The following is a 22,956-nucleotide window of genomic DNA, read 5'->3' as shown; positions in this document are numbered from 1 at the left end:
GCCATGATTCATTTATTCTGTGAACGAAAGTGGCCAATAATAAGGGGTTACTTAGTATTCAGCTGGTCATGTCATCACAACATGATGCCCACCATGATGCAGCCCATGTCCATGTAATCTAAAACAGCTTTTATTAAGCTACTGATATACTTAGTCTTCATCTCTTTTGTTTCAAAATTACTATTCAGTTCTTTAAGGGGATAAGTTTTAAAATGAGGAAAAGGTTACTGAGTGCTCCTTTAATGTTGTTGAAATGTACAGTGCCCTGTAATTCCAACAGAGCACAGAAATATTTTGATTTAAATTATGATTCTTAACAAAATTTTGACATGATCATCTCTTCTGATTGGCCAACGCTGGGAATGATGGGTGATTTAGTCCAGTATCGCAGACTGGACAAAGACACCATGGAAGGAGATCAATGTGGAACAGATGGACATGGAGCTCAGGAGGTTTGCTAAGGTATAATATATTATCCAATGTTCTGTCTTTTCTGTAGCTTCAACATATAAAAAACAATGTAAAAGTCTGTGATTGATAAGTTTCATTCACTGTATATACAGTGGTGTGAAAAAGTGTTTGCCCCCTTACCTGATTTCTTACACTATATTGCCAAAAGTATTCGCTCACCCATCCAAATAATTGAATTCAGGTGTTCCAATCACTTCCATGGCCACAGGTGTATAAAATGAAGTACCAAGGCATGCAGACTGCTTCTACAAACATTTGTGAAAGAATGGGCCACTCTCAGGAGCTCAGTGAATTCCAGTGTGGTACTGTGATAGGATGCCACCTGTGCAACAAGTCCAGTCATGAAATTTCCTCGCTACTAAATATTCCACAGTCAACTGTCAGTGGTATTATAACAAAGTGGAAGCAATTGGGAATGACAGCAACTCAGCCACGAAGTGGTAGGTCACGTAAAATGACAGAGCGGGGTCAGCGGATGCTGAGGCGCATTGTGCGCAGAGGTCGCCAACTTTCTGCAGAGTCAATTGCTACAGACCTCCAAAGTCATGAGGCCTTCAGATTAGCTCAAGAACAGTGTGTAGAGAGCTTCATGGAATGGGTTTCCATGGCCGAGCAGCTGCATCCAAGCCATACATCACCAAGTGCCATGCAAAGCATCGGATGCAGTGGTGTAGAGCACGCCGCCACTGGACTATAGAGCAGTGGAGACACGTTCTCTGGAGTGACGAATCACGCTTCTCCATCTGGCAATCTGATGGACGAGTCTGGGTTTGGCGGTTGCCAGGAGAACGGTACTTGTCTGACTGCATTGTGCCAACTGTGAAGTTTGGTGGAGGGGGGATTATGGTGTGGGGTTGTTTTTCAGGAGCTGGGCTTGGCCCCTTAGTTCCAGTGAAAGGAACTCTGAATGCTTCAGCATACCAAGAGATTTTGGACAATTCCATGCTCCCAACTTTGTGGGAACAGTTTGGGGATGGCCCCTTCTTGTTCCAACATGACTGCGCACCAGTGCACAAAGCAAGGTCCATAAAGACATGGATGAGCGAGTTTGGTGTGGAAGAACTTGACTGGCCTGCGCAGAGTCCTGACCTCAACCCGATAGAGCACCTTTGGGATGAATTAGAGAGAAGACTGCGAGCCAGGCCTTCTCGTCCAACATCAGTGTCTGACCTCACAAGTGCCCTTCTGGAAAAATGGTCAAAAATTCCCATAAACACACTCCTAAACCTTGTGGAAAGCCTTCCCAGAAGAGTTGAAGCTGTTTCAGCTGCAAAGGGTGGGCCGACGTCATATTAAACCCTATGGATTAAGAATGGGATGTCACTTAAGTTCATATGCGTCTAAAGACAGATGAGCGAATACTTTTGGCAATATAGTGTATTTTTTTGCATGTTTGTCACACTTAAATGTTTCAGATCATCAAACAAGTTTAAATATTAGTCAAAGATAACACAAGTAAACACAAAATGCAGTTTTTAAATGAAGGTTGTTATTATTAAGGGAAAACAAAATCCAAACCTACATGGCCCTGTGTGAAAAAATGATTGCCCCCTAAACCTAATAACTGGTTGGGCCACCCTTAGCAGCAACAACTGCAATCAAGCATTTGCGATAACTTGCAATGAGTCTTTTACAGCGCTGTGGAGGAATTTAGGCCCACTCATCTTTGCAGAATTGTTGTAATTCAGCCACATTGTAGGGTTTTCGAGCATGAACTGCCTTTTTAAGGTCATGCCACAGCATCTCAATAGGATTCAGGTCAGGACTTTGACTAGGCCACTCCAAAGTCTTCATTTTGTTTTTCTTCAGCCATTCAGAGGTGGACTTGCTGGTGTGTTTTGGATCATTGTCCTGCTGCAGAACCTAAGTTCGCTTCAGCTTGAGGTCACGAACAGATGGCCGGACATTTTCCTTCAGGATTTTTTGGTAGAAAGCAGAATTCATGGTTCCATTTATCACAGCAAGTCTTCCAGGTCCTGAAGCAGCAAAACAGCCCCAGACCATCACACTACCACCACCATATTTTTCTGTTGGTATGATGTTCTTTTTCTGAAATGCAGTGTTACTTTTACGCCAGATGTAATGGGACACACACTTTCCAGAAAGTTCAACTTTTGTCTTGTCAGTCCACAGAGTATTTTCCCAAAAGTCTTGGGGATCATCAAGATGTTTTCTGGCAAAAATGAGACGAGCCTTAATGTTCTTTTTGTTCAGCAGTGGTTTTCGTCTTGGAACTCTGCCATGCAGACCATTTTTGCCCAGTCTCTTTCTTATGGTGGAGTCATGAACACTGACCTTAACTGAGGCAAGTGAGGCCTGCAGTTCTTTGGATGTTGTTGTGGGGTCTTTTGTGACCTCTTGGATGAGTCGTCGCTGCGCTCTTGGGGTAATTTTGGTCGGCCGGCCACTCCTGGGAAGGTTCACCACTGTTCCATGTTTTCGCCATTTGTGGATAATGGCACTCACTGTGGTTTTCTGGAGTCCCAAAGCTTTAGAAATGGCTTTATAACCTTTTCCAGACTGATAGATCTCAATTACTTTCTTTCTCATTTGTTCCTGAATTTCTTTGGATCTCGGCATGATGTCTAGCTTTTTAAGATCTTTTGGTCTACTTCACTTTGTCAGGCAGGTCCTATTTAAGTGATTTCTTGATTGAGAACAGGTGTGGCAGTAATCAGGCCTGGGTGTGGCAAGAGAAATTGAACTCAGGTGTGATAAACCACAGTTAAGTTATGTTTTAACAGGTGGGGCAAACACTTTTTCACACAGGGCCATGTAGGTTTGGATTTTGTTTTCCCTTAATAATAACAACCTTCATTTAAAAACTGCATTTTGTGTTTACTTGTGTTATCTTTGACTAATATTTAAACTTGTTTGATGATCTGAAACATTTAAGTGTGACAAACATGCAAAAAAATCAGAAATCAGGAAGGGGGCAAACACTTTTTCACACCACTGTATACAGGATATATACAGTACATACTGTATATCAAAAACTTATATAAACACAAAAGTGAATTCAAAACCCTGTATATTGCCTCAAACCTCAATATAAACCTCAAACCTGGGATGAACTGCCATAAAATGATAGCGACTTGATATGTGCGTGTGTAGGAGATGAAGACTCTGGACAAGGAAGTACGTGTGTGGGATGTGTACAACGGTCTGGAATCAATCGTTAAGAATTTGTTGACATCACTGAGAGCTGTTAATGAGCTTCAAAACTCTGCTGTCAGAGAGAGACACTGGCAGCAGCTTATGCACACAACAGGGGTAACAAACACACACCAACACAACACAAACACAGTCTAACCTCAGATACCATTTAGAAGGAGAGAGAGAGCTTATGGCTAATAAACATCAGCTGAGTAATATCTAGAAAACATCATAAAAAAGAAAGAGAAACTAATAAATAATCTCTCTTTCTCTGTAGGTGAGTTTTGTGATGGATGAGAACACCACGCTTGGTGATCTGTTGGAGCTGCAGCTCCACCGTGTGGAGGAAGAGGTGAAGAACATTGTGGACAAAGCAGTCAAAGAGATGGGCATTGAGAAGGTACAGAGAAAATGAAATAATCTAGATCAGCACTTCTAAGAAAACATTTGCAATGGTATATTTTGTTCTATGTGTGGCAGCAGATCTACAGTCTTTTTCTTGATCAAATACCAGACACTGAGGCATGTCAAGCCACTCCATCCTGTGTGTGTGTTCAGATTCTTGGTGAGATCCAGCAGACATGGTCCATGATGTCTCTGTCATATGAGACACACACCAGTACTGGAACACCTCTGCTCAAAGCTGATGAGAACCTCATTGAAACCCTGGAGGACAACCAGGTAGCTTCCTGCATTGGTCGATAGCATTGAGTTGGAACCAGTTCTAGTGGATTCAGTTTACCTTTTCATTCACTTCACTTCACGTTGGGTCAATTCAATTCCATGTAGTTCTATTCAGTTTAATCAATTAAATTTTATGTAATTCAGTTCAGTTTGCTTCGCTTCAATTCACATCAGGTTAGTTCAGTTCAGTCAATTAAATTAAATTCAGGTCAAGTCACTTCACTTCAGGCCACCCTGCTAAAAAAAAACAGCTTAACCAGCATGCTGGGTTTGTGCTGGTCTAGCTGGTTGACCAACATGGTCTTTCTGGTGAAGTTGGTTAAGCTTGTTTAAAAGCATGGTGGTGTCACCTGCATTCCATGCTGACAGACCAGCACCCAAAACACAACATAAGCTGGTGACCAGCAATGCTGGTCTTTTCAGCTGGGCAGGTCAATTCAGTTCAATCAATTAAATTAAATTTAATTCAGTTTAGTTCAGGTCACTTTGCTTCACTTCCATTGTGTGTGCTTGTGTTTTTCAGGTTCAGCTGCAGAACATTCTGATGAGTAAATATGTGGAGTATTTTATGGTGGAGGTGAGTGGCTGGCAGCGGAAACTGATGGTGGCCGATCTAGTCATCGGCACCTGGCTGGCGGTCCAGCGTACTTGGGCTCACCTCCAGAGCATCTTCACCAATTCTGAGGACATCCGAAACCAGCTGGCCCATGACGCAGAGCGCTTTCAAGGCATCCACCAGGACTTCCAGGTATCTAAAGCAGGGTATTTGCATAATTTGCCAGATAGATAAGAAATGTTTCATCACTCTGAATATCATTTTAGGGTTTAATGGTCACTATTGTGAAGATGGATAATGTGATCATAGTCACCAACCAACCAGGCTTCTTGGAGCAACTTGAGACTCTTCAGCAAAGGTAGTATGTGTGTGTGTGTGTGTGTGTAGAGAGAGAGAGAGAGAGAGAGAGAGAGAGAGAGAGAGAGAATGTAGTTTAGAGACTGAGGGCTCTATCTTCATGAGCGCACAAAGCGCAGCGCTACACGCTACGACTGTGCGCTACGTCTTATCCAATTTTTGTGAGAGCGCTAATTCTAAGTGCAATTTTCATGCCAGCGCAAAGTGCAAGTGGCCGTGGGTCAAGTGTTTGTGGGTGTATTTTATATTAATGATGTGCCGCAAAGCGCAATTTTCTATTATCCTGAAAAATAGGTAACTGCGCAAAGACATTTAAAAAGCACGTCTATTTTCTGTGCAAATTCAGTTAGGAGATTCCACCAACAGGTGGTAATAAAGTTAATGTCCAAACTCTGAAAATACACTGGAACATCAATTTATGTCCCTGTTGTAGCCATTTTATGAAACAGATATTTATGAGATTTTTATTAAACTATCTTTAGGTCATGACTTATTTTTCAATTATTATTATTATGCATATTTTACAATTGTATTTATGATCTAATTTGTATTGGTATTTTTCCACCTGGTGTCATGGAAGTTGGACAGAGTAAAATGTTTGGATTTTTTTAATTGTATTTTCATTTTGTTTGAAGTATTTTTGGTTAAATTATTTCGTGTTTCAATAAATAACTTACATTTTTTAAAATCAAAATCGACTGGTAGAAGCGAAGTGCGTTCCGATACAATCACTGTTAATACCAGCCATGATTTGTGTGTGTAGATGAAAATGATTAATAATATTTACATTCTGTATAATTTAACGGAGTATAGATCCAAATCCTGATGAGAACCACATTTTCCATGAGTTTAAAAGGAGCGTGTCACTGTCATAGAAGTATGCCTGACATTCAACAGGGACGCAATTAATTGGTAGTAAACTACCAACTTCTTATAAATGTGCGGTCTTTGTTTGTATCGCTGGTGCTTGACAGGGAATGGACAATTTAATAAGACAAAGACAGTGCCAGAGAAGAACCTCACAATTAATTTGCACTTGACCTAGCCCATTAATGCTTTGCACGTGCTATTTCACGAAACCCACTTGTGCCTAGACTTAGCACATGCTTGCACTAAAATAACAAAACTTCATGGCCATGCCCAGTGACTTTGTGTGTATGAATTTGCTACATCGCATCTCTGCATTTGCATAAAGTTAAATTCTGCTCGATGTTGTTCCATATTATATTTATGTGTGAATTGCAGATTATCGGTGTGTGAAAAAGCTCTGGCTGAGTATTTGGAGACTAAGCGTTTGACGTTTCCAAGATTCTACTTTGTCTCTGCTACTGACTTGCTGGATATTGTTTCTAAGGGAACTCAGCCCAGACAGGTTGCTGTTATATTAATATGCTACACAGCTTCAAATTAGAAAAATAAATAAAAAATTATACATTTAAAAAAAAGTTTATGCTATGTATAAAGAATGTGTATATATGTGCAGGTGACACGGCACCTTCTAAAGCTCTTTGATAATCTGGCTGATCTCAGCTTTAACAGTGAGGAAGAGGAGGAAGGAGGTGTGGAACCAAAAACAACTGTTGCCTTGGGAATGTACAGCAGAGAGAGGGAGTACGTGCCCTTCTCGCAGCCGTGTGTGTGTGAAGGACAGGTAACACACAGTGAAAACATACCCCCCCCCACACACACACCTTTAGCTGCTTTCTCTGAAAATAAATTGTTTCTGTACTCTACTGTAACAGGCAGAGTGTTGGCTGAATGCTCTGGAGCAGTCCATGCGTTCTACGGTCCGTCAGGAGATCTCTGAAGCCGTGGCAGCTTATGAAGACAAGCAACGAGATCAGTGGCTGTTTGACTATCCAGCACAGGTCTGTGTTTGTGTGTGTACATGTATAGTTCTTTGTGTTTGCAGGTGTGTCTGTGTTAATTAGAAATGGAATTATACATACCAGATGGCTGATACATGCAATTATTATGCAGTTGTACAGTATGTGGGTAGCTGACTTGAAATTCTTGTAGGAAGTTCACCGGCCCTGCGGTAATAAACTCCATGTAAAACTATTTTAAACAGCATTTTGCTAATTCTTTTATCATTTTTTTACATACAGTATGAAGCTTATATGACCACATATTATTTGAGAGACTACATGGAATAGTTGTACTTTGTCACACTGCAGGATCATTTAAACTGCACTAGTGATAGCAAAAATGTAAAAATGTTGAAAACTGTTGCTCAGTTACTGGTCGCATAAAAGGATAAAAAGATAACTTTATTAAAAGAAAGTCCCTGGACACATTATGCATCAACTACTCATGTGTTTGGTTCTCAGGTAGCACTGACCTGCAGTCAAATTTGGTGGGCGACAGATGTGGGAATTGCCTTCGAGAAGGTGGAAGAGGGTTTCGAGACTGCCCTGAAAGACTACAACCGAAAACAGGTAACTGATAATACAAACATATTCTCACTCACTTTAGCTGAAAAAATGACAATTATTTGTAATGGATTGTAGATCAGTCAGCTGAACTCTCTGATAAACATGTTACTGGGTGAGCTCACCCCTGGTGACCGACAAAAAATCATGACCATCTGCACTATTGACGTCCATGCTCGTGATGTAGTCGCTAAACTCATCTCTCAGAAGGTAATCAAGCTGATAAGTACAGTATATATTCCAAAGTGTAAAAGTAATGGTATGGGAAATGCAGTATGATGACATATACTGCACATACATGTGTCCTAGGTGACCAATGGGCAGGCATTTGCATGGTTGTCGCAGTTACGACTCCGATGGGATGAGCAACAGAAGCACTGTTACATCAACATATGTGACGCACAGTTTCAATTCTCATATGAGTATCTAGGCAACACTAACAGACTGGTCATAACACCACTCACTGACCGGTAAGTATCACAGATAGTCAAGTGTCACATATATGTCATGTGACTGTTGATATATTTTGACTGGGCTAATCACTTTACCTGCAGCTGTTACATCACTCTGACTCAGTCTCTTCACCTCACCATGAGTGGTGCCACCTCTGGTCCTGCTGGAACCGGCAAGACTGAAACCACCAAAGACCTGGGCCGCTCGCTCGGCATTATGGTCTATGTGTTCAACTGCTCCGAGCAAATGGACTACAAGGTGTGCAGGTCACAATCTGATAACAGGATAAAAAACATTGGCAATTTAAGAAAATAATGTATTTTACAGGCACACTAATTTATTTATTGAATGCTATAGTCTTTCTCATGTTCTCTCTCTCCTTTTTTCAGTCAATAGGTAATATCTATAAAGGTTTAGCCCAGACAGGCGTGTGGGGTTGTTTTGATGAGTTTAACAGGATCTCTGTGGAGGTTCTTTCTGTGGTTGCTGTGCAGGTGAAAACCATTCAGGATGCTGTACGCAACAAGAAACAGAGGTCAGAGTCTACATAGTCTTAAACAGCTAAAAATAAATGTATTTAGATGATTAAAAAGTGTCTATCTGATTGATGGTTGTTAGTTGGTCATGGTGGGTCATGATTTTCAGTCCTTACATACTGTATATCCATTAGTTTTTACTGATCCAGTTCCATTTCATTCTATCCCATTCCATCTCACACCATCACATCCTATCCCATTCCATTAAATTCCAATTCCACTTCACACCATCCTTTCTCATCTCATTTCAAACCATTTTGTTCCATTCAATTGCCATGCAACCTTTTCCCATTTCATTTACACCTTCATATCCTATCCTATCCTATCCTATCCTGTCCTGTCTGTCCCATTCATCCATCCATCCATTCCATCTCACACCATTCAATTTTATTCCATTCCATATCACACCATTTCATTCCATTCTATTCCATATCACACCATTTCATTCAATTCTATTGATCTCACACCATTCCATTCTATTCCATTCCATCTCACACCATTCTATTCCATTCCATCTCACACATTCCATTTTATTCCATTCCATTCCACCACCATCTCTATCTCACACTCCATCTCACACCATTCCATTCTATTCCATTTCATCTCGCACCATTAATTATCACATTATTCTATTCTACTGCATTCCATTCCAATCTGTTTCCATTGGAATGGAAACTTAATTTCCATTTTATTCCATTCTCTCACACCATTCCATTCTATTAAATTCTATTCCATTCCATCTCACACCATTCCATTATATTCCATTCAATTCTATTATGTCACATCATTTCATTCTATTCAATTCCATCTCACACATTCCATTTTATTTCATTTCATTCTATCTCACACTATTCCATTATATTCAGTTCCATTCCATCTCACACCATTCCATTCTATCTCACACCACTCTATTCTATTCCATTACCTCACTCCATTCAGTATCACATTATTCTATCCTGTTTCATTCCATTCTATTTCACACTATTCCATTTTATTCCATTCCCTTCCCTCACACCATTCCACTCTATTTCATTCAATCTCACACAATTTCATTCCATCTCACACCATTCCTTTCCATTCCATACCATCTCACACCATTTCATTCTATTAAATTCCATTCTATTCCATCTCACACCATTCCATTCTATTACATTATTTGTCACATAATTTAATTATATTCCATTGCATCTTACACTATTCCATTTTATTTCATTCCATTCCATCTCACACTATTCCATTATATTCAATTCCATTCAATCTCACACCATTCCATTCTATTCAATTCCATTCCATCTTTTCCTATTCCATGCCATCATATTCTATTATACTTCATTTTTTTGTGTTCCATTTATCAGGTTTCACTTCCTAGGGGAGGAGATTGAGTTGAGGCCAACTGTTGGGATCTTCATCACTCTGAACCCTGGATATGCAGGGAGAACTGAACTACCAGAAAACCTCAAAGCGCTCTTCAGGTTGCATTGATTTCTCTGTCTTCTGCCCCCTTTCATTATCTGGTTGTCATGTAACTGAATGACAGTGGCCAATAATATTGGATTTTCAAGGTGTTTATATGAGACAAATATACATAGATGCTTTGTCCAGAAAATATGAACACTGTCTCTGTGTGCCAGGCCATGTGCGATGGTGATTCCTGATTATGAGTTAATCTGTGAGATCATGTTGGTGGCTGAAGGTTTTTTAGATGCTCGTCTGCTTGCGCGCAAGTTCATCAGCCTCTATACACTGTGCAAAGAGCTGCTCTCCAAACAGGTATATACGCACATGCACAAACAGACTCGGAAATGCTTATTGAGTTTTTGGGTCACTGTATTGAATTATCATTGAAATGATTGTTTCTTGTAGGATCATTATGACTGGGGTTTGAGAGCCATTAAGTCAGTCTTGGTTGTGGCCGGGTCACTGAAGAGGGAGGACAGGAGCCGCCCTGAAGAGCAGGTGCTCATGGCATATGTAGTTGAGAAGAAGTGATGCATTTCTCCTGGTTCCTTTGAATTTAAAATGATTTGTTATTAAAATTAATTAAATACAGTTTGTTCTGTAACAACAATTATTAACTGTCATACATGTTTAAGAAGTACATGTTTGTTTTTCAGGTGTTGATGCGTGCTCTGCGAGACTTTAACCTGCCGAAGGTCGTGACGAGCGATGTGCCGATCTTCCTTGGCCTGATCAGTGATCTTTTCCCTCTTCTGGACATTCCACGCAAGAGAGACAATGAGCTTGAGCAGAACGTACGCCAGTCGGTCACTGAACTTCACCTGCAGCCTGAGGAGAACTTCATACTCAAGGTTTGACTTTCTTTGTGTGTGTGTGCATGTGTTGTACACTACATGGACAAGAGTATGTGAACACCCCCTTCTAATGATCAGGTTTGGCAATTAAATGTTCAAGTGTCCATACAGTATATGAGAGCAATGTTCAAATGTTAGGACATTTAATGGGTTTGTATACAGATCCTCTTCACTTACAGATCATCTCTCTTCTTTATTTCTGTCCTTTCTTCTACCTCCTTCAGGTGACCCAGCTGGAAGAGCTGTTGGCAGTGAGACACTCTGTTTTTGTAGTGGGTGGAGCTGGAACAGGAAAAAGTCAGGTCAGCCCAATGAACAAATATAGAGAGTGGCAAACAGATAATGTAATTTGCTACTGTAAAACCTGATTGGCCATTGTATTACACTTATAAAAATGAAGATTTTGTCATCATTTACCTACCCCAATGTCATTCCAACACTGTATTATTTTCTTTCCTCTGTGAAATACAAAAGGAGATCTTAGGAAACATATCTGAGCTTCTGTTTACCATTCAGAGAAGTGTACAGTGATTTATAAGCTCAAAAAAGGACAAAAGCACCGTAAAAGTATCATAAAAGTAGTACATGTGACTTGAGCTCATAGTTGCCAATTCTGCTTATAAGCGACTTTGGGCTTGTTTTTTCAGTCGCTTTTAAAAATGGGCAGTCGGCGATTGCATTTTTTGGGCTTATTTCCAGTATTCAGTCTGTGTTTTTTGCGCTTGTTAGGGATTGGCTCCCTAGGAACAGTAGAGAGTGACCGATCACTAAAAGTATCCCCACCTACTGTTCGAGTTGCACTCTACATCAGGCGTGCCAATCAAATGGCTACTGGAAGAGTCCAAACCTACCCGCGCATCACTCACGATCTCCCGCATATGCGCGTTCGGACATGTCATTGCAAACTGGATCAGTGAATGACACTGTCACAGGGCATCCCGCAATGACAAAATGATACAAGGTAAAAAGAGAGTTTCTTAGTTGTTTCCAAATCTTCACTTAATGATTATTTGATATGATGCTGTCGGAGTTTGACTGAGAGACCTGTAATTAAAATGATCCAAAAGAGTTTGTTTTTAATTAGGGCTTTTGTGTCAATGTCCACATTCAGATGACCCCCACCACGCTTAAAATCCAAAGGCCGCTTATTTTGGGTTTGTATTCACTGCCCAAGTTGCTTGTTTCTCTTGAAAAATCCTACAACACTGTTTGTGCTCCTTATTCTAATAGGGCTTAATACTACTACTACTACTACTACTACTGATAAATCAGTAGTAATTGTATAATATTTCAGCAATATCTCACACCTGTGATACCCTGTTATGTTATGCTCAAATGTTGTATTTTGGATTGTGCTGTGAGGTTCTGAATAACACTACCTCATTTGATAAAAATAACACAGTATTATGTTGAAAATTAATTGTTCTATTTTCATTTGATTAAAGTTTTAATAAAATTATCTTATTTAGACACAATTTTGATGATAACATTGAAATAAACTGTTGATATGGATTTCATATTTCATAAAACAGGTATCAGTATCTGCGAGTGCTGAAAAGGAAGAATTGGTACTCGTTCTAAAAAACAAAATGGTATGAGGACATCCCTTGTTAGCAGTAAATCTATGAGCCAGCTCTTTTTATTGAATCAAAAAGACTTAATGTATGTATCTGCTGGAGTTGACTGAATTAATTGACTCACTCCAAATAAACCAAGATCTTTTACTGTAAAATGTACATAATGAGAGTTCATGAGAGTCACTTACTGGTCATTCATATGACAACATGTAGTTTAAAATACAAATTTAGTTTTGTCGTAATAAGTGAATAATCTGAAAAATAATTCTAATTTGACTATCTGGCAATTAAGAATTTCATAAATAATAAAACAGTACAATTATTTAAAAAAGCAGTTAACTTTTAAACATGCTTATAGTATTGTTTATTTGTCTCCTTTATGTCTGTAAAATCCACTTGTAAAATGCAATAAAAATAAAAAATAAAAACAATTATAAAAATGGCTGGTAAAATCTTTATCTGGCTGGTCAATGTTTTAATCTACCAGCCACCTAGGCTGAGGGCTAAAAAGTTAATTTTGGACCTGCGTCATTTTGACAAAATAGGAAGAATAAAGAACTAAAATCATGGACGACTGATAAATGTTAAAAGAGTTCGAAGAAACAGAAAAGTTCTGTTCATTAATTTGGTCAAGAAAACATTCGATTTGAAAAGTCAAAAGTTTAAATCATTGCATATGTAACAAACTTACATTTGGGCCGAGCCATAGTTCCACGTCATGGCCGCCGCCGAGCCAGAGTTCCACGTCATGGCCGCTGCCGAGCCAGAGTTCCACGTCATGGCCGCTGCCGAGCCAGAGTTCCACGTCATGGCCGCTGCCGAGCCAGAGTTCCACGTCATGGCCGCTGCCGAGCCAGAGTTCCACGTCATGGCCGCTGCCGAGCCAGAGTTCCACGTCATGGCCGCCGCCAAACCAGAGTTCCACGTCATGGCCGCTGAGCTAGCGCCATCTTTTGCCCTGAATCATCAGCCTGCTCCATGCCATGTCACAGCAATGCCTCAGCCTGCTCCATGCCACATCACAGCATCGCCTCAGACCAGCCATGAACCCAGCAGTTTTACTTCTGTGCCAACGTCAGGGGAATCGTCCCCTGGAGGACTACGTTAAGGACTTCTGCAGTCTAGCCTGACCAGGTGGACTTTAATGAGGTTGCCCTCAAAGACTGTTTTAGATTTGGACTGAATGAGTCCATTTCTTTTTTGATGCCTGGCGGTCACAGTTCCCTCAGCCTGGCTCAATATATCGACCTCGCCCTACAGATCATTGGTTCCAAGTTCACTGTGGGGGAGGCGGATGCCGAGCCAGAGTTCAACGACATGGCTGCCGCCGAGCCAGAGTTCCACAACATGGCCGCCGCCGAGCCAGATTTCTACGACATGGCCGCCACCGAGCCAGAGTTCCACGTCATGGCCACCAAACCAGAGTTCCACGTCATGGCCACCAAACCAGAGTTCCACGTCATGGCCGCAAAACCAGAGTTCCACGTCATGGCCGCAAAACCAGAGTTCCACGTCATGGCCGCAAAACCAGAGTTCCACGTCATGGCCGCAAAACCAGAGTTCCACGTCATGGCCGCAAAACCAGAGTTCCACGTCATGGCCGCAAAACCAGAGTTCCACGTCATGGCCGCAAAACCAGAGTTCCACGTCATGGCCGCAAAACCAGAGTTCCACGTCATGGCCGCAAAACCAGAGTTCCACGTCATGGCCGCAAAACCAGAGTTCCACGTCATGGCCGCAAAACCAGAGTTCCACGTCATGGCCGCAAAACCAGAGTTCCACGTCATGGCCGCAAAACCAGAGTTCCACGTCATGGCCGCAAAACCAGAGTTCCACGTCATGGCCGCAAAACCAGAGTTCCACGTCATGGCCGCAAAACCAGAGTTCCACGTCATGGCCGCTGAGCTAGCGCCATCTTTTGCCCGGAATCATCAGCCTGCTCCATGCCACGTCACAGCAACGCCTCAGCCTGCTCCATGCCACGTCACAGCAACGCCTCAGCTTGCTCCATGCCACGTCACAGCCACACCTGAGCAATTGGACCTAGAGATGGTTCCCACCCTTATACCCACCCTTAGTTCTCCCGAGCAGGCAAGGGGAACTTTCGGCCCTCCGACCATGCCTGGACCCTCCAAGCCCTGGACTTCGCCTTGGCCTGTCGGTCCCTCGACATTGCCACAGCTCTGCGTTCCCTCGGCTCCAGTGCGGTCCTTCAGCCTGTTGGATTTGCCGGGGTCCCTCGTCCCTTGTCCCTCCGGCTCCTCCTTGGTCTGTCGGTCACCTGGCTCCGCTTTGGCTCTCTGATCCTCTGGCTGCGCCTCGTCCATCAGATCTGTCAGCTCCACCGAGGACCTTCTTCCCAACGGCTCCACCTAGGTCCTCAGTCCCACCGGCTCCACCTCAGTCTTCCGATTCCCCAGCTCCGCCTTGCTCCTCCGAGCCTCCAGCACTGCCTTAGTCCTCCCTGCCATCGGCTCCACCCTGGCCCATCCAGTCTTCGGCTACTCTCCGGGCACCAAATTCCTTGGCTCACCCCCTCGAGACTCTCATGGTTCCACCCCCCACGGACTCTGCCCTGGTCACACGCCCCACGCCTCAAGACCCCCCCCCCAGCTCCCTACAGAACTTTGAATTTATGTCATGTTTTACGTGTTTTGTTTATGTGTTGGGGTGTCGGGAGCCGCCCCTTAGTGGGGGGGATATGTCATGTGTATTTTGTTGATTCATGTCTTTTATTTTGAAATGTTTAGTTCCTGTTTCCCTTGTCATGTGATTCCTGTTTTCCCTCCATGTTCATGTATCATGTTTTCATTGGTTTATTGTTTAATTAGCTTGTTATGAGTTCTGTTTGTTCATTGGTTTATGTTCTCCCATGTCTTGTATTTAAGCCCTGATGTTCACCATTGTCTTTTGTCAAGTATTGAATGTGTATGAGCATAGTAACGTTGTTTATAATCAAGTCATGTTATAGTCAAGTTCATGTTTATGTTTTATGTTTCACGTTTGTAGTTGGGGTTACTGGTTATCACGTTGGTAAAATCTTCACGTCATCGTCATCATCAGTGCCAGCAGCCAGCATCGTTACATACTGTCTGTCTGCACTAGTTTCAGAACAGTTCGAAATGCACCTTATTTTCATCCTAACTCCATATAAAGCCTCTGAAAGCAACATCAGCTTTTGGATGAACCCACTGATTCTCAGTGTGAAAATGCACAGTAAATATAGGAATGCATTTACTAATGTTAATGAATAGAACCCTTCTGTATGGTGAAAACAAAATAAAATCGAACAAAATTTATATTAAAATGAAGCTAAATGACTCACAGATGTGTTAATGTTGAAATGTATTCAAAATAACTAACATGCTTTTTCAACTTTTGAAGGAATAATGTCCCAAAATCCACTTATGTGGACATAATGTTTATCAGCATGCTGACGCGAGAAAATTGAATGATTTTTTTCAAACGGCACATCAAATGAAACTAGAGACTCTACTCTTTACACCCAAACAGGTTTCAATGAAAAAACTTAAAGAGCTTTCTTACCAGAGGCACTTTTGTTGGCTCTGTGCCTGTAGAAAGGCTTCAAGGAAATCAACGGCATGCTATTGTGTCACATGACTCGGTGCACCAGAAGTTTAACCCTTAAATGACAGTCTAGAATCTTGTGAACAGTATTCAGTTTTCAGTTTAAATTAATTTAAATTATGCGTTGTGTATAGCAATGCCAAAATACAAAGTCCATGCATGTGGACGCAGGGTTGCTCGAGGTTAAACGTTTATTCTATATGTTTGCTGTTCATTGTTCTACATACTGTACATTATACATGATATTCAGACAGTTTGTTAGCCAACTCAGATGTGTCAAATTAATCTTATTACTGTTTGAGTAAACGCAGTATTTCTTATTGAATTTTGTGGTTGTTTGTGTGTCAGATTCTGAAAACACTGCATAAGACCTACACCAACATGAAACTGAAGCCCACCTGGACTGACATCAACCCTAAAGCTGTCACCACTGATGAGCTGTTTGGCTTCCTGCATCCAGCCACACGGGAGTGGAAAGATGGTGTGTATGTGTTGTTTTTGTTTATGAGGGTGTGGTTTGGGTCTGTTTTCCTCTTTGTGTTTTTGTGCATGAGAGTGTGTTTAATTCCTTTGTGTGAAGTTCAACTCTGTTGTCTGTGGCTGCAAGACAGCTGTCAGTTGTGTGTGTGTGTGTGTGTGTGTGTGTCTGTGTACACTTGTTTCTCTATGCTCCTACTGTATGCTTTGTCCTTACAAACATAGTAAAACCTGAAATAAACTACACTGTGGGGGCCTTGGTTTATAAAGAGACTAATGTAGTAATTAAGATAAAGTGCAATAGCAGTCAAAGGGAAGTCCCCACCATGATGTGTGTGTGTGTGTGTGTACATATATTAAAGAAAGTGTATTTATGTGACCATAACTCCTTGTTTTAGGTCTGTTTTCTTCCACTATGAGAGAACTCTCTGCTATATCTCATGACGGACCAAAGTGGATTGTTCTAGATGGAGACATCGACCCTATGTGGATTGAATCTTTAAACACTGTCATGGATGATAACAAGGTTGGTCATCAAGACACCAGCCAATTAAAGCTGCTGCTAATGCCTTCAAAAAATACTGCAAAAAAATAGTTCTCTTACTCAGTGTTTTGTCATGTTTTCCAGTGAAAATATATAAACATCCTTGCAATGAGATACATTTACTTGAGAAGCAAAATTAAAGATATTAAGTGTTGTTTTCTGAAAAATCAAACAAAAATTTGTAAAGGGGAAAAAAAACCCACACATTTTGCATAACCAGTGGGCAATTTTTTTTTTTTTTTCTTGTTTTAAGCATAAACCTCATAAGATTTTGTTAGATTTCCCTGAAAACAATACTTAATATCTTGTGTAATTTCACTGGAAAACATGACAAAAACTCTGGGAATAATATATTTTTTGCTTTATTTTAAGGCCCTCAAAATAGTTTGTTTGCATGTATGTATGTGTGTTGCATATATGCGTTTTATTTGTTTGCATTTTTGGTCTTTGAATATGTGTATTATGTAATATGTGTTATGTAATAATATAATAATTATGTAATAATGTGTGTATATTAGGTGCTTACACTGGCCAGTAACGAGCGGATATCACTGACTCCCTCCATGCGTTTGCTGTTTGAGATCAGCCACCTAAAAGCAGCCACCCCGGCAACTGTATCTAGGGCAGGAATTCTTTATGTGAACCCTCAGGATCTAGGCTGGAGTTCGTAAGTGCCAGTACTCAAATTACTGACCTATTTCTCACACCCATTACCTACTTTTTTTCTTTTTTTTTTTTTCCCAATTCCCAATTTGGAATGCCCAATTCCCTATGTGCTTTTTTTTTTTAAGTCCTCGTGGTCGCATAGTGATTCGCCACAGTCTGGGTGGATGAATCCCAGTTGCCTCCGCGTCTGAGACCATCAACCTGCGCATCTTATCACATAGCTTGTTGAGTGCGTTGCCACGGAAACATAGCGCGTGTGGAGGCTTCACGCCATCCACCGCGGCAACCATGCTCAACTCACCACGTGCCCCACTGAGAACGAACCACATTATAGTGACCACGAAGAGTTTACCCCATGTGACTGTACCCTCCCTAGCAACAGTGCCAATTTGGTTGCTTGGGAGACCTGGCTGGAGTCACTCAGCACACCCTGGGATTTGAACTAGCGAGCTAGCGAGCTAGCGACTCCAGGGGTGGTAGCCAGTGTATTTTACCACTGAGCTACCCAGGCCCCCCATTACCTACTTCTTAACTTTTTTATGTTTTATGCCAAATACTGTCCCTATATCACAAAAACACACAGAAACAAACTGATTCATTGTATGATAAAAGAATAATTGAGAGTGTTGGATTTGTGTTTGAGATGCTCAAGCCTTCATTATGATTGACAGGTATGTTACAAGCTGGATTGACACCCGTCAGGCCCAGTCTGAGCGAGCGAATCTCACTATCTTGTTTGATAAGTATGTGCCCTACTGTCTGGAGCAGGTCAGATGCAACCTTAAGACAATCACACCTATACCTGAGACGAGCATGGTACAGGTTAGAGGCACACATACACATTGTTTTGATTGAAAATTTGCTTTTTTTTTTTTTTTAAATTTTGTAATTTCAAAATAAATTACTTTTATGATATTTAGTATGATATTTTGTTTTCTAATATAATGAGAAAAATATGTCCAAATACTTTTTGGGGCCACTGTATGTGCTTATATTTCAATTTTGTGTGTTTATTGTATGTTTGTGTGTATCAGACTCTGTGTTGTCTTCTGGACTGCTTGTTGACCGATGAAAACACTCCTCCAGACTCTCCTCGTGAGCTCTATGAGATCTACTTTGTGTTTGCGTGTGTTTGGGCCTTTGGAGGGGCTCTATTCCAGGACCATGTTAGTCTACACATTCATGTTAACTGTTTTTTAACAGTCGCACTGCTGCTGTGACTGTTGTGATATTTTTGTGGCACACACTCTCTCTGTCTATCTGTCTCGCGCTCTCTCTCTCTCTCTCTCTCTCTCTCTCTCTCTCTCAGCTCATAGATTATCGTTTAGAGTTCAGTCGTTGGTGGTGTAAGGAGATGCGTGCTGTGAAGTTTCCCTCTCAGGGTTCAGTGTTTGATTACTACATCGACCCCAACACTAAACGGTTCACACCCTGGAGTGAACGCACACCTCCCTTTGAGTTGGAACCTGAAATCCCTTTGCAGGTCAAAAACAAAAAATATAGAAAATGTAACCTGTATTCTGATTTGATTTACATTTCAAAAAACAATTTAACTTTTTTTGCAAAGTCTTGAGGTCACAAAGACTCCCCTCCTTTCTCAGCTGTTGACCAGTAAACAGAGGATGTCTTGTGCATGTGTACAGACAGTTTTGGTGCATTCAGCAGAGACGATCTGTCTGACATACTTCATCGAGTTGCTTCTGCAGAAGGGAAAGCCGGTGATGCTGGTGGGAAACGCTGGCGTGGGGAAAACCATCCTGGTCTGGGACAAGATCTCCAAACTCAAAGAGGAATTCATGGTGGCTAAAGTCCCGTTCAATTATTACACAACTTCAGCCATGTTACAGCGTAAGTGAGAGGCTGAATATAATATATATATTTTGTAATACATTTTTTATTTATAAATTTGCACACAAAAATGAAATTAAAGCAGATTTAAAGAAAAACAAAAATAAAACAATATTAGTGCTGGGACCGTAAAAAAAAAAAGCCCAAAAGGGCTTAAACAAAGTATTTTCCCACAAATCAAGATTTGAATTAAATAATAAAATTCTTATTTTATAAAGAAATTAAGAAACATTTAAATACAAAAAGATAAAGAAAAAAAAACAAGAAAAAATAAAGAGAATAAAAAGAAGGAATCAATAAGGACTTGTACCATAAAAACAAAGAAATTTATTGTGGTGACGATAAAGAGTTATTGCGAAACAACAGTGCAATATTAAAAGCAACAGTGCTCTTAACCCCTCTCCCTCCATGCTGATTTTTGTTTTATGCATACACATATGTTTGTTTTTCCTTTCTTTTAGAAGACTTTCCATTGACTTCTATATTTGTTTTTTTACTGAGCTAATGATATTTTCTGTTCCCTAGCCCTCAAATAATTTTTTTGTTGTTGCATTTTTACTAGGGTTGTCAATAGATTAAATTATTAAATGTGATTAATTGCATCTTTTTTTTTCTGAGTTAATGTGTAAATGCATTCAGTTCCACGAAAACAAAAAAATAGGCCTATTTGTAATCATTAAGTTCGATCATTTAAATGGATGATGCTCATAATGTATATTTATGCAACAGTGCTCTGTACTCGTCTCCCTCCCTGTTTTCTCAAACTAAATAAAACACAACTTTTGTACTGTATATATACATACACACTGAAACACTTGCATGGTAAACCAAAATATGCTTTCAGGCATGTAGGAGGAAATCATCATACAAATATTAAAAACACAGTCTCACAGATACTGTACACACACTGTCTGTTCTGGTGTTTTGCTGTAGGTGTGCTGGAGAAGCCACTGGAGAAGAAGGCAGGACGAAACTTTGCTCCTCCTGGGAATAAGAAGCTAATTTACTTTGTGGATGATCTGAACATGCCAGAGGTAGATGCATATGGAACAGTTCAACCTCATACCCTGATCAGACAACACCTGGACTATTCCCACTGGTAAGAAAAAACTTGCTGAAACACACACATTCACATGCTTGTCTATAAAACTGATTTGGATCAGCTATACTTCTATCAGAAAAGACTCTGGATTATTAAGATTAATAAGAAAGTAGAAATACTTTTGCAGTAAGCCTCATCCTACGGTTCAGCGCTCTGATATTTGCTTGAATCATTGGAGCGCCCCGCCCAGGACGGGACCTAAAGTGGTAATGATGAGGTGGTGGTCGGGGGGGTGGTAGTAAGCAACAATGAGAAACACCTGAGCGGCCTTATAAAGCAGAGGCTGGGTTGTGATTGGATGAGATGCCTGATGGAATGAATCCCAAGATCTTCATGCTAGAACTACGCTTACGCTTACATTTCTGTATGTGTGTGTATTTGTTTGTGTGTTTGTTAGGTATGATCGTCAAAGGTTGGTCCTTAAGGAGATTCATAATTGTCAGTACATAACCTGCATGAATCCAACAGCAGGAAGCTTCTCAGTCAACCCTCGTCTACAGGTAACCATAGCACTTAATACATATACATCCCTCGACTGCAGATAAGCATAACAAGCAATGCATATCCAACCCTGAGTGGAGGTAACCATAACAGCAAATACATATTCAGCTCTTGGCTACAGGTAACCATAAAAACCAATACATGACCATTCTGCAACTAAATGCAACAGTAAAAGAAATACATATTCAACCCTCGGCTACAGGTGACCTTAACAATCAATACATATCAAACCCTTGTCTACAGGAAATCGTAAAAATCAATACATATTCAACACTCGACTATAGGTAACCATAACAACCAATATGTATCCAACCCTGGACTAAAGGTAACCATAACAACTAATACATATCCAACCTTTGAATACAGATAACCCTAACAACAAATACATATCCAACCCTGACTACAGGTAACCACAACAACCTATACATATCCAACCCTCGACTACAGGTAACCCTAACCACCATTACATATCAAACCCTCGCCTACAGGTTCCAATAACAACCAATACAAATCCAACCCTGAGTGGAGGTAACCATAACAGCAAATACATATTCAACTCTTGGCTACAGGTAACCATAACAACCAATATATGACCATTCTGCAACTAAATGCAACAATAAAAGCCAATACATATTCAACCCTCGGCTACAGGTGACCGTTACAATCAATACATATCAAACCCTCGACTACAGGAAATCTTAAAAATCATTACATATTCAACACTCGATTATAGGTAACCATAACAACCAATATGTATCCAACCCTGGACTAAAGGTTACCATAACAACTAATACATATCCAACCCTCGAATACAGATAACCCTAACAACCTATACATATCCAACCTTCAACTACAGGTAACCCTAATAACTAATACATATCAAAACCTCAAAACAGGAAATCTTAAAAATCAATACATATCCAACACTCGATTATAGGTAACCATAACAACCAATATGTATCCAACCCTGGACTACAGGTAACAATAACAACTAATACATATCCAACCCTTGAATACAGGTAACCCTAACAACCAATACATAATCCAACCCCCGACTACAGGTAACCATAAAACCTATACATATCCAACCCTCGACTACAGGTAACCATAACAACCTATACATATCCAACCCCCGCCTACAGGTTCCAATAACTACCAATGCATATCCAATCCTGAGTGGAGGTAACCATAACAGCAAATACATATTCAACTCTTGGCTACAGGTAACCATAACAACCAATACATGACCATTCTGCAACTAAATGCAACAATAAAAGCCAATACGTATCCAACCTTCGACTACAGGCAACCATAACAACCTATTCATATCCAACCCTCAACTACTGGTAACCATAACAACTAACACATATCCAACCCACGAATACAGGTAACCCTAACAACCAATACATATTCAACCCTAGACTACAGCTTACCATAACAATATAGACATTTCCAAACCTCGACTACAGGTAACCCTAAAAACTATTACATATCAAACCCTCGACTATAAGTAACCATAACAGCCTGTACGTATACCCTTTTGTACAGATAATTATAACAACCAATACATATTTAAGACCCCTTATAATATAGCAAAAAAATGTCAGAACATCTCAAGACTATAACCAGAGTTTACCTACAGCTTTAAGTAGACTAGAATGTGGATAAAGCTCAATTAAAGGTGCTGTAAGCAATT

The 22,956-nt window shown here is 40.6% G+C and overlaps 1 protein-coding gene across 1 annotated transcript in view; it reads left to right on the top strand.

Annotated features, from left to right (window-relative positions):
* dnah9l (dynein, axonemal, heavy polypeptide 9 like) overlaps positions 1-22,956 on the top strand; it is a 78,970-nt gene that overhangs the window by 19,441 nt on the left and 36,573 nt on the right. Inside the window, exons 23-50 of the mRNA XM_051705910.1 lie at positions 379-462; positions 3,586-3,744; positions 3,905-4,027; positions 4,186-4,308; positions 4,835-5,059; positions 5,134-5,225; positions 6,470-6,596; positions 6,708-6,875; positions 6,967-7,092; positions 7,555-7,662; positions 7,735-7,866; positions 7,966-8,126; positions 8,211-8,367; positions 8,499-8,644; positions 10,001-10,117; positions 10,277-10,415; positions 10,509-10,601; positions 10,760-10,954; positions 11,182-11,259; positions 16,471-16,603; positions 16,998-17,125; positions 17,662-17,810; positions 18,481-18,631; positions 18,844-18,975; positions 19,119-19,292; positions 19,453-19,657; positions 20,591-20,756; positions 21,157-21,259. Of these exons, the coding sequence (XP_051561870.1) occupies positions 379-462; positions 3,586-3,744; positions 3,905-4,027; positions 4,186-4,308; positions 4,835-5,059; positions 5,134-5,225; positions 6,470-6,596; positions 6,708-6,875; positions 6,967-7,092; positions 7,555-7,662; positions 7,735-7,866; positions 7,966-8,126; positions 8,211-8,367; positions 8,499-8,644; positions 10,001-10,117; positions 10,277-10,415; positions 10,509-10,601; positions 10,760-10,954; positions 11,182-11,259; positions 16,471-16,603; positions 16,998-17,125; positions 17,662-17,810; positions 18,481-18,631; positions 18,844-18,975; positions 19,119-19,292; positions 19,453-19,657; positions 20,591-20,756; positions 21,157-21,259 (3,894 nt within the window). The remainder of the gene's footprint in view (positions 1-378; positions 463-3,585; positions 3,745-3,904; positions 4,028-4,185; positions 4,309-4,834; positions 5,060-5,133; positions 5,226-6,469; positions 6,597-6,707; positions 6,876-6,966; positions 7,093-7,554; positions 7,663-7,734; positions 7,867-7,965; positions 8,127-8,210; positions 8,368-8,498; positions 8,645-10,000; positions 10,118-10,276; positions 10,416-10,508; positions 10,602-10,759; positions 10,955-11,181; positions 11,260-16,470; positions 16,604-16,997; positions 17,126-17,661; positions 17,811-18,480; positions 18,632-18,843; positions 18,976-19,118; positions 19,293-19,452; positions 19,658-20,590; positions 20,757-21,156; positions 21,260-22,956) is intronic.

This window comes from Myxocyprinus asiaticus, chromosome 9, assembly GCF_019703515.2.
Source record: "Myxocyprinus asiaticus isolate MX2 ecotype Aquarium Trade chromosome 9, UBuf_Myxa_2, whole genome shotgun sequence".
NCBI classification, from domain to species: domain Eukaryota; kingdom Metazoa; phylum Chordata; class Actinopteri; order Cypriniformes; family Catostomidae; genus Myxocyprinus; species Myxocyprinus asiaticus.
Note: the sequence above shows the minus strand (reverse complement) of the source record. Positions and strands in the feature narration are given on the sequence as shown.